Here is a 15,885-nt window from a genome sequence, read left to right on the forward strand (position 1 = left end):
ACTGCTGGGTCGCACGCTGTGGAGCGCCCCCCAGAAGACGGCTTATGCGTTGATTTGCGTTCTGCTCATGCTCGAGACCTTTTCCCGGGGCCGTGAGCCGGAAGTAGAAAGAGACGATAGTCTTGTTGTTGTTGTTGTTGTCGCCGCCGTCGGATAAGGGATAACGAGAAACTGCGATTTATTTAAAAAGGTGGCGCAGAAGATGGAGGAAGCCGGTGAATGTAGTTAACCCCTATAAGAATTGTGCCCCGGCCGCGGGAGCGTGCATGGCATGCATTCATTAAAGGACACGGACACTACGCTTCCATTTCACCCAAGGCTGAATTAAAAGTACATGTTTTCTAAATGTGGGTCATCAACGAGGTTGTAAAGCAGTAACTTCGGGCACATCTGTCAAAATAAATGTTTTTTTCGTCGTGTTTACGATCTTTCTTCATTCCTTGCGATGCGGCGGGGAATGTATACGGACGGGCCGTGGAGGGGCTGCTCCGGTGGGAGAAAGATGTTTTCAGTAGAGAGCTGTCAACTAACTTTGGGTCGGCGATTTATTTAAAAAGCTGGCGCAGAAGATGGAGGAAGCCGGTGTCGTGCCAATGTAGTTGCCCCCAGGAGTGTATCGTCATCAACGTGCATTCAGTACACACTACGCTTCGATTTAACCCAAGGCTGAATTAAAAGTCCATGTTTTTCTAAATGTTGCTCATCAACGAGGTTGTAAAATAACTACGATCTTTATTAATTCATTGCGCCACGGCCGAACTGACGGGGGTAAACACACGCAAATTAAACACGTAAGTGTATGAGAAGGAAATCGAGTCAGTCGACCTGCGATAAGCAGCTGACTCATCTTCGAGATGGACGTGTTCTAACGCATTTTTAATCAATGAAATGTTAACACAACAGTATATATCTGACCATTTAATTTTCGAAATTTTAGGTGAAGCCGAGCTTCCCTTGCAGTCGAGAAGTCGCCACTACGAAAGAATGCAATGTATCCAACTAGCGGGATCTAAACAAACTAAGCTCCAGCGAATTACTACAATGCAGAAGTAGTGGAGAATGGCGAAACACAGCAACTCTAGCCTACTCTCAACCAAAATAAAAATAATCGCCGCCCGGTGCAGCGGTGTGAACTGCCCAGTTTTTAGAACGTCTCAGCCCGTCTCGTCGCAAGGAGTCGCGAGTTGCAAGCAGTTGCGTCGCAAATCTTTGGTCTGAACTGGGCTTTAGCATTATAAGCAGTGGCGGTTTTAGGCACGGGCGAAAAACGAGACACACAAGAAAGAAAATGATCCGCATTTTCTATTATCGATAATACCCCCCCCCCTCCCTCAACAACTCCGCCAGCCGGTAATCGCGCCTCGCCCCCCCCCCCCGACAACAAATCCGCCACACATTGCTACCTGGTCTGTGGGAAACATCCAACATCAACATCCTCCTGAATTGCTCATTTACTGAACAATCTGAGTTTAGGACTGCATGGGGCAGTTCGTGAACAAACATGATGACTTTGAAAATCCCCCAAGGAATGTAACACAGTTTCAGGAAGCAGTGTCATCACTTCGCTATTACCGGTGTCCCAACATTATCCGCAAAATCAGACTCGTTAGGTGAAGTGTCTTCTGCAGCAGGGAGCTTCTTGGACTCTACTTCCACTGCAGGAGACTGACTGATTGGCACCTGGAATATGAGATAAAAACACAACGTATATTGTTGTTGTCATTGACTAATCTTCCCAGCGATCCATCTTCTTTGGATGCGTCAATACTAAAAGATGTGAGAAAATTATCTGTATCTATCTGAAAAATGTACTATATTAGCCCCAAAATGTCAAGTTACAAAAAAAACAAATGGGAGGCAGGGGTGTTAAGCCCACTTAGGTTTTTTAAGTATCTGTCCTGTCTTTGTATTGCAAATCGCAATAAGTGTTGGGTCAGGTTCTGCAAACTTAACTATATTAACTTTAAATGTGACACAAAGCATGGTAGGTTATTATCCAATGTCAAGAACAAATTAAATAAATCAATAATTAATTAAACATTCAGTGATACTGAGATCAGCAATCGGTGAGCAGTAATTGGCCCAAAATACCCTAATTGAAACACAGCTAATTTTTGCTGCTTTATTTAACAACTTTCCAAAAAAGTATATTAGGGTCTGAATTAAAAATGTTTATATCTACAAATTGCACATTTTCGGAATGCTCACCAATAGCGATGTTTCTGCCATTCAAACTCAAAAAGAAATGTACTCTCCGTCTCTGAGTATTGCCTCGACTGGCATTCCTCCACCGATATAAGGTCTCCTCTATACTCCATGACAAAGGCACCTGGTTCGATGGGCTGGGTAGCAAAAACTCCTCTTCCTATAAGTACATAAATTAATAGATTGCTTTCTTACTGTATTTGCTAAAAATATTTTGTTGTCTCATCCTTTAACATAGAGATTCATCCACATCTCTAATAAATGAATAACCATTAAAAAAAAAATATATATATATATATATATTGTAACCACTTACAATAAAATCTTAACTTTTAACCATAGCTGGTTATATTGGATTCAACAAAAACAGCAGCTAAATAACAGCTTTTAACCACAAATAAAGTTGTTTTTTTAATGTGTATGTGAAAGAACAGTACTGAGAAATGAACTGGTGTAATATGATCTGCTGCCTTGTACCTTTTTCGCTATCAATGTATTTTCCCTCAATTCCCGGCTTGTCCTTTGAGAGCAGAATGAATGATGTTGCTTCCTCAACAGGCTCTATTCTTTTTTTTCCGGGTTGACATCATGGCTCCCTGAAAGTGATTTGGACATCATAAACCTTACACAGTTACCCAACATGCAAGAACAGCATCCCTATTGACTGACTCATGATCTGTTTCGAGCAGTTACCAGAACCACAGTAGCTATCCAAAAAGGAAAAAAAAAAAAAAAGGTTCAAAAACTGACTCTGATCTTCAATATTCCAGGGCTTGATGCTTCCAGTGAAGCCATAAAGATCCATGTGTAACATTTTACATGGTTTATCTCTAAACACAACAGCCACAATAAAATAGAGTTGTAGGAGAAAGTCAAGAAGTTAACACAAAGACTTCACTGACTTGTTAATTTATCACTATTTAAATAATTGAAATTCATAAATATACTTGTTATGTGTATATTATGTATAATATGTGACTATAACCTCAAAGTCTAGCCCATTGATTCTGGCAACTTGTAGACAGAAAATTGTAAAAGCAAGGATAAGTATTAATTTATCTGTTCTACATAATAAACGGATACAGATAACGTTATCTGGCTCCTTTAACGTTTCTGAGTAAATCCTCTTACCTTTCTAGCATGTGTGCATGTCGTCTTTCTTTTATATTTCACTGAATTGACACAAGTACTGCTTATGTTTACATTGCACTCAGGCCTAAAATGGCCGCCACGTCCCACAATGCATTGCGGCGGAACATTGCTACTGTGTGCTCCAACATGCTAATAGGATAACTTACACAACTAGACAATCTTATAAACAACACAGCTTTAACCGAGTCAAGTTGTAGATAACATTATGTAAGTGAGCTATTTAGCTAGTGCACGGCAGCTAACAGCTAATATCAAATGCACTATTTAGCAACAAGCACTCTGTAGCTAATGTTAGCCAACTAGCTATTGGTGTAAAACAGCATTGTATTACATTTGCTTACATTATATGTGCAGTAATATCACTGGATATTTTCCGAATCATTTTGACCAAACTGCTATCCACCAACGAGGCTGTTTAGACTTTTAACTATACGTGTTGTACTGTTATGCTGCCCATGTAATGAATTACACAACCAAGCAATGAGAAAAGCTTGTCATTTAGACCTTAACATTGACTTATCTGTCGAGAAGAAAGCAGGCCCTTTTGAAAATCTTAATCCTTCATTAGCTCTTTAAACCTGGGAAAAGCTACTGCAATGTTTACCCTCGTCTTTTGAATTCGCCAGTCATGTTGCCTTTTTAATTCCCTTTTCGCTTTTTTGGATTCTCCTGTGGCATTAGTATGATCATGCATTATGAACGAAAGACAAGCGCGTCTCGCTGAGCTCCTTCTACGTTTCAGTCCCGCTGGCTTTCAGCGATAATGCGCTTAGCCTGCTAGTACCACGTAGTGCTGTATGTCCCTCTCGGCCATTGTCGTTTTTCATAGACCGGCAGTACATGGATGCCTCCATGGGACTTACTGTTCAATGTAAGTAATATGATGTAAATATAAGAAATTATTTGCTCAGGAGGATAAGTCCAATTATTGGCAGAGGTGATATTACACCAATGAGAACATATTTGTGAATGAAGACATTGATTTGCATTGATACATTACTTAAAATGCTACATTTACATTTAGGGCATTTAGCAGACACTTTTATCCAAAGCGACTTACAATAAGTACATTTGTCATAAGAAGTGAAACAATATATCGCTGTCGGTACAGTAAAGATGTTCATAGAACCAAGTGCAAGTACTGACAATCACCAGGCCAACCCATTCCCCCGTATACAGTGATAGCTAGCTACTGCAGATGCTACACAATTAAGTACAATGAATGAATACAACGTGTAAATACATCAAGTGCCAGGACATACAACAGACAATAGTGAGCAGGGGGACTGAATAGCTATACAGAGTCTAGGTGAACTCTGAACAGGTTTTGAGTTTTGAGTATTTTGCGGAAGCTGGTGAGCGATCCTGACATCGGCAGGGAGCTCGTTCCACCACTGTGGTCCCAAAATAGAGAAGTTGTGATTTTGCTGATCGACCTTTGCTTGCTATTAGCGATGGCGGATACCAGATGTCCAGCTGAGGTAGTTGAGCATAGGGATCGAGCAGGGGTGTGTGGTTTGACCAACGCTTCGAGGTAGGCAGGGGCAGTTCCATCGACCGCCTTGTATGCCAGTACCATCATCTTGAATCTGATGTGAGCTACTACAGGGAGCCAGTGGAGGTGACTCGCTGAGCAAATTAAAATTGTGCTCTCGCGAGAACTCTGGATTTCCAGGGTAGTATTGGCTCCAAATATCGGGTCAAGAAAATCTGTGTATCGGTCATCGGCTAAGGCTGATAAAATTTAAGTGTGAAAAATTCGGTATCGGCCCTAAAAAATCCATATTGGTTGATTCCTAGTACTTTCTAGACTGAAACATAACGTGCCTGGAACCAAACCAAGTTGTGCCACGCTAATTCGTGGCGAGTTGAGCTGGTACTGTCAGTGGAAAAGGGGCATTAGAGTGCCTTAAAAGTATTTCTTTCAGTCCATTTCAATTTAAGTCAATTTAAATCACTGTAAAAGGTGTATGGAAAGCACTGATTTAGCCTACATTTTCCTAATTTCAGTGATGGCAGAACTTAATGTTAAAAATATCAATAAATTAATATGAACTTGCATTGTGTCGATTTTATATGATTGGAAAATGACTAAAAAGCTCCTTCCCCTGCACTCATTAGGTTTGTTGAAATTTGGCTCATTAACATTGTCCAAATGTGTGTTGTTTGAAGTGATTTTCGTTCATACATGCAAATGCTTAAAGTCCTTCTTTCCTTAGGATGAGGTCCATGAGCGGGATGGACTCACAGACTTCCTGCTGACTAAGTTAAAGGAGGTGGTGCAGACGATTCCCACATTGAAGCTCATTCTGTCCAGTGCTGCCTTAGATATCCAAGTCTTCACACGCTACTTCACCTCATGCCAAGTCATCAATGGTAATGCTCTTCAACAATATCTTTATCCTTATTTGTTGTATTGTTTAACTTGTTCATCGTTCTTAAATGTCATACTTATCTCGTATCTCGATACAGTAAAGTCTAACATTTGATTATATTATATCTAGTTGTAACCTAAACCTCTAAATGGCTAGGCCAAAAAAACACAACACATAAAAAGCAGTATTGGATTGACTCAAACAGTGTTGTGCAAGTTCACTCTTCACAAGAGCTTGTTCAAAGTTCAGTTCACACAGATAAAAATGAACTAGTTCATGTTCATAGTTCGCAATTTAGAAATTTGAACTAAGTTCACAGCCTCAGAAAATTTACTGTTTTTGTAGAACCTCCTCCTACCCATCCACCCCCAGCTCCCAAATCATTGCCACTGCCCACTGCCCAAACTAAATTAATTAATGTATAATACTATAGAATGGCAAGTCAAAGGCGTAGTGGGTAGGTACACGGGTAATCAGTCCTTGATTACACAAACAATCTGGCAGGGAGACGGCAAAGGCCTAGTCGGGAGTCAACGGGCAGGAATCAGGAACCAGGAACCATGGATGTCGCTTGGAAAATCCTGGGACGCTTGATACAGAGAACAAAGAAGAACTGGCACAGAGGAAGGGAAACACGCTGACTAAATACACTAGGAGGGGAATGTTGATGAGGGACGGGTGAAAACAATTAAGGTCAGTGAGGACAATCACGGAAACATAAGGACAGGGAATGAAAACAATCAACGAAGGGGGCAAGATGTGACGCCTTGGGGCTTGACACCTAATACAACTGGCAATAACTATAGGTAATTAAAAAATTACAGTACAATGTACCTATCCTATGGCTATCACAGCCTAAAAACAGCAATGCCACCTTCAACAGACCCAGGCTCCGTTTAAGTGCGAGCTCCAGGTAGTGACAATGCCCCTAAGTTTAAAAAAAATAAAATAAATACATATATATATATATATACACACATACATATATATACACATATATATATACACATACATACACATATACACACAACATACACACATATATACACACACATATATATATATATACATATTACAGTACAATGTACCTATCCTATCCTATGGCTATCACAGCTTCAAAACAGCAATGCCACCTTCAACAGACCCAGGCTCTGTTTAAGTGCGAGCTCCAGGTAGTGACAATGCCCCCCTGACCAAACCAACCTTATAAGCACACTGGCTACTAAGCTACCAACCAAAGGTGAAAAACACAAGACAACTAGCCCAACTAACAGCAGTAAATACAGCAGTATGCAGTAAGCAGAATATCATTGGGGTTATCAAGTGGGCACCCTCTTTCACAGATGTTTCGTTAAGTTAGGCCCACGACACCTCCTGAAGGCTTAACAATGAAACCAGCGTCCTGGATTCACCCCCCTCAATGCTGCCACCACATTGCCACATTTAATGCATCTAAACACTCTCTTTCCTGCATCGTACCCCTAGCCCTACCGCTAACCCTGACCAAAAAAACACGTTAGCACAATAGCACACGTTACCACATCTGGCTTACCTTAGCTTGGTAACCCCAGGAAGTATGTTTTCTCCTTGTCCACAGCCATTCACTTGCTCGTTCTGCTGCCACGGACATGTTACTAACCGCCTGCCTCAGACTTCGTCCACAAATATCCAGTTCAGTCAGCAAGCTATTAGCAGATCTAGCCACGAACCCCCGCGCACCGATTTCAATAGGCCTTAGTCGCGTACTCCAGCCTCTCTGTGCTGCCTCTCCAGCCACCTCAGCATACTTCGCTTTCTGAAGCTCATTGGCTACTTCAACTCTGTCTTCCCAAGGAACTATAAGCTCAATAAAAGGGTTAGGGTTAGGAGGTTATGGACACCATTTAAAAAATGTAAAATGGTTGGAAAAAATTAAAAGTGAAGTGTAAACTAATGTGATCAGGTTTGAATACATTTGAGATAAAATATAGAATAGCTGAGCTGTTCTGTTGGCAATTTCCAGCCCAATCAACCAAAAAACCTGCCCAAAACGTATATTGCCAGAAATCAGATAAATCATATACTTCTGCAATGGCAAATGCACAAATACACACACCTAACGCAACCTAACGCAACAATTATTAACTATGAGGTTATGTACAAGGAACCTCTTATCTATCTCTCATACACAAACCTCACACTGTGGTCTGTGTAAAAAACACACTGACAGGAGCAGAAAATGGGTCTTCAATGAAATGAGTCAGATGACATAAATACAAACACACAAAAAATGGATGTAAAAGACCAATGGTGAGCACAATAAACACCTGAATCTAAAATTATTGACTTAATAACTTTTATGACACACACACACACACACACACACACACACACACGCGCGCACGCACTCCATGTGCAGGGACACAGCCACAGAAAATGTATGTTTGGTACATGAGCTAAAATAAAACAACCCTCAAAATATGTCATGCATAAAATTATCTTACATTTATGTAGAACTTTTTTCACTGTAAAAGGTGTATGGAAAGCACTGATTTAGCCTACATTTTCCTAATTTCAGTGATGGCAGAACTTAATGTTTGAACATTTGAACATTTTAAAATTGGAATGGAGTCTCCCGGTGAAAAATTGAGGAAGGAGATAGGTCCCAAAGTTTGTAGAGAATAATAAAGATGCTGGTTTATCAAAATCAAAAAGATTGTTTGATTTGGAATAATTTACCCCTCAGCATCAGGCTGGCCTCTACGTTAGAAACTTTGAAATGTTTATAAAATATCTAAGAATACTGCACAAATTGTTTCATTTGTAATTCTTTTTTTGATACAGTAAAGAGGAGGATGTTTGATGTTGAACAAATATTCCTGGAGGACATCATCAAGTTGATAAACCATCCAAGTGAATGTGGGATTAATCCCAATAAGAAGACTCAAGGAGGTAATTAACCTTTGCTGGCTTAAAAAACAAATACTACTGTAAAGTTATACTACATTTATTTACATTTGATATACATAGGGAGTGTAACAGGGTTTAATATTTCAGGTGGTGGGGGGGGGGTGCACTCTTTTACTATTTCCATGCAGTCAGACTGTTGCCATGCAGCCTGGTCTATACACAGAGAGTGAATGCAATTATGATTATTTTATACTTTTGTATAATATAGAAAACAAAAATGTTTTTGTTTTTTTACATCTTAGTTAAGGCTTAGTTACAGCTTAGGCGGCTGTAAAGTGCTGTGGGAAACCCTGTATACATTACTGTCTGTGGTTTGTGTGTGGATCAAGCTACTAGTTTGTCTACCGTAATTTCCCGACTATAATCCGAGGTTTGTACACAAATTTTCCAAAATTCCGTAAGCTATGCGGCTTATGCATGCATGGGTGCAGACAATACATGGGTAAACGATTTCTAAAAATCCATTTTCAGTTAATTAGGTTATTCCTTCTTTGCTACGAATTTCTTTCGTACGTCGTTTGGTGGTAAGGTTGGTCTGAAGCGCTCGTAGAACCTTCTTAGCTCTACCGTAGTGATGATTCAGCTCCTGACGCTCGTCTCCGCCACTGTACAGTAACCTTTAGAAATCCCTGTTGCGTTGGAACTGCCACATTGGCAGTGTTGTGTTTCACCAATATACAGTACTGTAGGCCTACATATAGCTGGTACAGCTATATGTACAAAACTGTCTAAATTAATGAAATGATACTGGGAAACGAATAAACCATTATAAGCAATGAGTGAACTTAATAAGCGGTCAAAATACTTTTTTAATAAATACGAAATACTTTTTTCAACCACCGCCTCTTTCCCTTGACTGTGCGCAAAGCCCGTACACAGACAGGTAGAAAAAAGCAAAACAGTCTCAGCATAAACAGTTCTGAGTTAAATTTTTCCATCAAGGAACACGTCAATTCCTCTAATGCTGACGTTAAATAAATCAGCACCGATTTACCTTGATCTTCAACTGTAGCCTTGCTGAACTCCCTGCATCCTTGCTGTCTTTATTCCTTTTTTCCAGATTCATATGGCGGTCTTATCATAGTAAACTAGCTAATTGTCACGTGTTTAACAGCAACACACACGCCGAGACAGTAAAGAAAGACAGGTCCTGTAGCTGCTATGCATGTTTGATGTGCTCTTGCCATTGCTCTCTCCTGAAAAAAAATTTGCACGTGCCAAGCAGTAGGCCTAGTCGGTCTTAACGTTAAGGGGAAAAAGCAAGTTCAAGTTAAACATCGATTTGCAGTGACCACTTGGCTGAAGGGTTTTATATGCCTATTCATTACATAATTAGCCCATTTGAAACTTGTGCGGCCTATATATGGGTGTGGCTTATGCACAATTCTGTTTTTTTTTAATACATAAATTAAAGGCTTATGGTTTATCCACGATGCGGCCTATATGCGGGAAATTACGGTATTTTGATGAAAGTACGGCCCAATGTAGACTAGATGAAGGACAATGTAATAGTTTAATTTAAAAATAATATAAACATTTAGACCCTCATCATATCATTATTTTCTTTTGATACTGCTCCTGCAATTAAAATGTATTTTGAGTCAAGGAGGTATCTAACCATCGCTGGCTTAAAATACGAATAATAGTTCTGTCATACTTTACTGCAATACTTTAATATTAAATATGCTGTTAACGGGTTAAAGGGCAGATGACGGTTTAAACACTGAACAATATTACCCGGGCCGTAAACAGGCAATTTCATGCGTGTGTGTGTGTGTTGGAAACATTTGGGATAATGCAACTACACAACAAAATAAAATATGTAACATAGGTCTGGTTTGTGATATTTTCATGTGGAAATCGTACATATTATTCCTTTAACTTAACAACCTGTTGAGTTTATGCAGGGAAAACCTTGGCGTGTTCAACCTCTAATCAGCTATGACATTTGATTATTTATTTCTTACAGGCAGAAGAGGTAAGTGCGGGTAAGCAAGTATATAATCAGCGGGCATGAGACGAGAATCAAAGCCCCATGATGTCAAGGCAATCTTTTAAATTAATAAATTAGATGGAGAGATGAAGGATAGAGAGTGATAGGATGAAAGAAGGGAGGAGGGATAGGGAGAGCTGGGATGGCATTCATTTCTGTTTAGTCATTTTATTAATTGTACTATTAATTTTAAGTTATGGTCTTCAATGACCTCTGATAAAAAACACAAACTCGCTAACCCACCAGGAAATATCACAAATAAATATGGCTTTTATAAATAGGCAGATGATTACAGATGTTTAGTAAGTAGAAGACCTGCCTGGTTCTTCAAATATTAAAGATCCCATGGCATGCTACTTTATGAATGCTTTTATATAGCTGTTAGTGGGCCCCTAATACAGTACTTGAAGACGTTCAAGAAATTCAGTATTATATTAATGAAACTCATTAATGTTAGAAGACCTTTAAATATATGTTGTATATTGCACGTATACACACAGCTATGACGCCCGTTCAGTTTACAGAGTTCAGTATCACTCTGAAATTCAGTATTATATTAATGAAACTCATATTAATGTTAGAAGACCTTTAAATATATGTTGTATATTGCGCGTATACACACAGCTATGACGCCCGTTCAGTTTACAGAGTTCAGTATCAGTAGTGCCTAACTTGAACTGTTTATTTATATATAAAAGCAATAGCATAGTTCACTGAAGCCTAAAAATATGTTGATTGCTGGAGAGGGTGGAAATGTTGTAAAGCAATAGGCACACGGTGAGTGAACTCGATAGTAGGCTAAATTGCCGGCAAACCAAGCTACCGTCTCTAGCCTAGCCTTCTCTCTGAAGGACGCTACAGCGTGTTGCATAGCAACCACCGTACACTTTGCAGGCAGCCAGGAGGGACTACTTTTTTGTATTTGTAAAAAAAAGAATGCTTTTCCGACTTTCTCGCTTTTTCAAAATTGAGGGTGTCTATGACTTTCATTTCGCCATACTTACGTAACCGTTTTATTGTTGCAGTTTAGTTTTTTTTATTGTTTACAGTTAAGGGGCGTTGTCCGTCCCGACGCGCAGCGGACGCTCAGGGACAATCAGCACATACCACAGCCTGTCGTGATCTATTGCAGTTTTGCTAATGGCGTTTCATTTACTCATGCATAAGATTTTTTTCTCAAATGGTCATTAATAACATTAATGCATAGATTTATGTCAAATAAGAGCGGCGTTCATTGAACGCGCTCATATTTGGTCAGCGGTGAACTGAACAGACCAATTTGCAGTTCTCTTTCAAGCATTCGTGAGGTATCTCACATATGGGGGGCACGCCTCCCCGCGTATCCCCCAGAAGCACTACGCCACTACATCACTACGCCAGCCATGATTGGCTGGCCACGTCTGACGTACCCGGGTCAGCCACGTGTGCCAAGGTTCTATGCTAACTGTCCACAGAGTGAGCTTACCACTCGCTCGCCGGGCGCTAGTGCCTACTAAGCGGCTGTCGACAGATAGGCTTGTCGCCAAACAATTATCTTTGACCAGCCTGTTTCCAAACAGTGGTTACTCGCTTCTACAGTGGCTAGCTTGTATCCAAACATTAGTCACCAGTAACATCTAGCTGCGACGCTACATCTAGCTGGGAAGCTAAATTGATTAGCTGGGAAGCTAAAACGACTCGGCTATGAAGCTACCATAATCGACTGGCCAGTCTCCAAACTGCAGTTAAGCCATGGCTTCTCCCCTTCCTAACACAAAGGGAGAAAAGCCTGGACGGCTGTGCGTGTGCAGGAACAACATATCTGAGAAAGATACCCACCTCACCTGCAACGAGTGCCTCTGGCTGAGACATGCCCAAGAAGCTCTAGCTCCTATGGGTACCTGCGACCACTGCGCACGACTCCCGATGAAGAGTCTCCGGCGTCGGCTAGCTCGCCATGTTAGCTTGACCGACGAAGACCCATTGTTGTCGGAGCCCCTCAGGCTGCCAGACTCAAGAAGCCACAGCGGGCGCAAGCACCGACTGGGGTGAGAGGATGGAACAAGAGGACCTAAGGGCGATGACTGAGTCCGAATGCCAAGAGGGCTGCGATGCCCACGATGAGCTGGACTCACTCGGCGACTCGGACGACGCGGTCCTGTTCGAAAAGGACGGTGCCGACCCGTTCCAAGCAGTCGAAGAGACTGGATTGCGAAGATCCCCGCACGACCTAAGCACAGAGGGTGCGATAGGCGATGACGACGGGTCCCCAGCTATCGGCACGAGCCTACACGATGTCTGCAGACACGCTGCCACCAAGCTGGCAATCCCATGGCCCAACGCTCTGCCTGAGAAAACCGGTTCCCGGTACGAAGGCAAGCGTTTACCCGGGTGAAAAGTGCGGAGAGGCAACTTCTCCCCTTATTCCCAGAGTGTGTGGAAGAGGCTACCCGCACCTAGTCGAAGCCGTTCTCATCCAACAGCCTGTGTCTGCCAGACGCACACAGTTCAAGCAATGAGTGGGTTCTACTCAAGATATTTCATAATAAAGAAGAAGGGAGGGGGCATGATACCTATATTGGATCTGAGAGCATTGAATGCACATCTCAGACGATACAGATTTCGGATGCTGACGCATTCAGCACTGCTGAGGTTCATCCACCCAGGGGATTGGTTCACCACCCTGGACCTGGCCGACGCCAGGTTTTCCTTTAAAGGGGTGATTTACGAGTTTTCAGTTCTTCCCTTCGGCCTGTCGCTAAGCCTGTGGGCCTTCGTGAAATGCACAGAAGCCGCGTTAGGTCCACTCAGCACGAAAGGGATTCATCTGGCAACCTTTATAGATGACTTTCTCCTGGCAGCGAATTCAGTGCAGGAAGCAGTCGCACATACGGAACACACGATGGCGCACTTGTCATCGCTGGGGTTCAGGTTCGACTTAAAGAAAAGTGTACTGACCCCTTCTCAATCCATAAATTTCATTGGGCTATCTCTGGACTAACTCACGACAGAGTGAAAGCGATGCATGCTTGTCTCACTTTGTTTTGCAGGGGGAATTATGTCACATTGAGCGAATGCCACAGACTATTGGGTCTGATGGCGTCAGCCCTAGTGGCGGTTCCCCTAGGCAGGCTGTATATGAGGGGTTTTCAACGCTGGGTGTCGAGACTCAGTTTGGACCCACGAATTCATGCACACCGCCGCATATTTATCCCAGTAGACTGCGTGCTAGCGCTTCGCCAGTAGAAACGCCCACCTTTCCTTACACAAGAAATGCAGCTTGGCATGATATGTGCGAGGAAAGTAATTACCACCGATGTGTCTCTATGGGTATGGGGTGCCACCCACGAAGGGAGATCGGTGGACGGCCAGTGGAAATTGGAACTGCACTCTGTTCACATCAATGTTCTCGAACTTATGGCAGTATTCCTAGCGCTGATTTTCTACCGTATGTAACAGACACTCATGTTCTGGTAAGGACAGACAATACAATGGTAGTGGTCTACATCAACAAGCAGGGAGGTTTGCGCTCCCCTCAACTACAGAGGTTAGCACACAACTGATCTTCTGGAGCAGCGCCAATCTTCTCTCACTCAGGGCAACACATGTGCCTGGAGTGATGAACCACAGCGCAGTTCACACTCGTTATGGAGAGTAGAGTCTTCACCAAGAGGTGATGAAACTGGTTCGGGACTACTACGGGTGCCCGACAGTAGACCTGTTTGCCTCCAGAGAGAACACACAATGTCCCCTGGTCTTCTCTCTGAACGATCCACAGGCTTGGCGTAGTGATAAAGTGCTTCTGGGGGATACGCGGGGAGACATACCCGTATGTGAGATACCTCACTCATGCTATCAGAGAACCGGGGTTATGGTTGTGAACGACGCTCACACACTGTTTACCAAGGATTTACTGTTACGCTCATGCCTCGCTGCTAAAAACCATAGCAACGTAGCCACCGCTGAAGATAATAGTGCATATGTACATTTGAAAGAGTTTTATGGACAAACGTACAGACTTGAACGGTAAAAAACACATATGCAAATTGTGCGCTCTGGGTCTGAGGAAACATCAACCACATCGGCAACGAATTTAAAAAGACAGATCGCATTGAAGCCTCCGACCATTCCATTCTATGGGCGGCATTAGCTCAGGGGGTAGAGCGGGTTGGCTGGTAACCGCAAGGTTGCTGGTTCGATCCCCGGCTCCTCCTAGCTGAGTGTTGAGGTGTCCCTCAGCAAGGCACCTAACCCTAACTGCTCCCGATGAGCTGGCTGTCGCCTTGCATGGCTGATGCTGCCATCAGTGTGTGAATGTGTGTATGAATGGGTAAATGTCAGGCAATATTGTAAAGCGCTTTGGGTGGCCACTGGTTACAAAAAATGCGCTATATAAATGCAGTCCACTTACCTTACCTTATTTATTCTCGGGAAGTATTTGCGACTTAATGACGACCATCCCAAGAAGGGTAAGCCTTGAGCCAACAGCCGCAGAGTTCCTCCACCAAGTCAAATGGCATTTCCACTGGTGGGTTAGCTTCGGACCCAGCACGCCTCAGCCCAGTAGTGAGGCTGCGGTATAGCCCAATTCAGTTACAGCTCGCGTTGTACCAGCTCCACCACCGTCAGTACCCTTATGGTAGGGCAGGGTTTAAGCCGGACGGCGATAGCAACGGCAGCTACCTAAGAATCGTGATCGCATAGCAGCCCGACACTAATCAGCCTGCTAATAACTCCAAGGAAAAAGAAGAACACACACAATGAACAAAGGACAACAATGTAGGACATCCAAGAAGGACGGCAAACTTTTGCTCAACATTTTCTTCAATAAACTAAGCTTTCGCCCTTGTCCATAAATACCTTGCGGGTACTGTGTTTGTTTGTTATTATCCCCCTGTCGCACAAAAGGGGTGATTCTGTCGACCAATCAACGGACGGCATGTGTAGCTCAAACTTTCAGGCGTCTCAGTACCCCAACGGAGGAGTACTGCGGGACGAGTACGGCTCAATACGGCTCAGTCCGGATCACGCACACTTTTGGCGGTGGAAACGCGACCCGTGCCGCACCTTTGCGGACTGAACCGACCCGCACCCTCCGGTGGAAATCACTTTTGTAAGTGACCAGTGGAGGCGGTTAGCTTGTTTTTTCATTTCCTGCATATTATAACACATTGTTTAATGCCTCGTTTCCACCGAGCAGAGCGGCTCGGTTCGGCTCAGTCCGCTATATAA

General features: G+C 42.7%; 1 protein-coding gene across 1 annotated transcript in view; it reads left to right on the forward strand.

The window, feature by feature from the left end:
* Positions 1 to 15,885, forward strand: part of ythdc2 (YTH domain containing 2) — a gene marked incomplete at both ends in the record, with an annotated part of 117,881 nt that overhangs the window by 19,849 nt on the left and 82,147 nt on the right. The window contains 2 exons of the mRNA XM_084480826.1: positions 5,577 to 5,733; positions 8,556 to 8,663. Coding sequence (XP_084336952.1) covers positions 5,577 to 5,733; positions 8,556 to 8,663 — 265 coding nt within the window. The remainder of the gene's footprint in view (positions 1 to 5,576; positions 5,734 to 8,555; positions 8,664 to 15,885) is intronic.

This window comes from Micromesistius poutassou (assembly GCF_964030765.1).
Source record: "Micromesistius poutassou genome assembly, chromosome: 16".
Taxonomy (NCBI): Eukaryota; Metazoa; Chordata; class Actinopteri; order Gadiformes; family Gadidae; genus Micromesistius; species Micromesistius poutassou.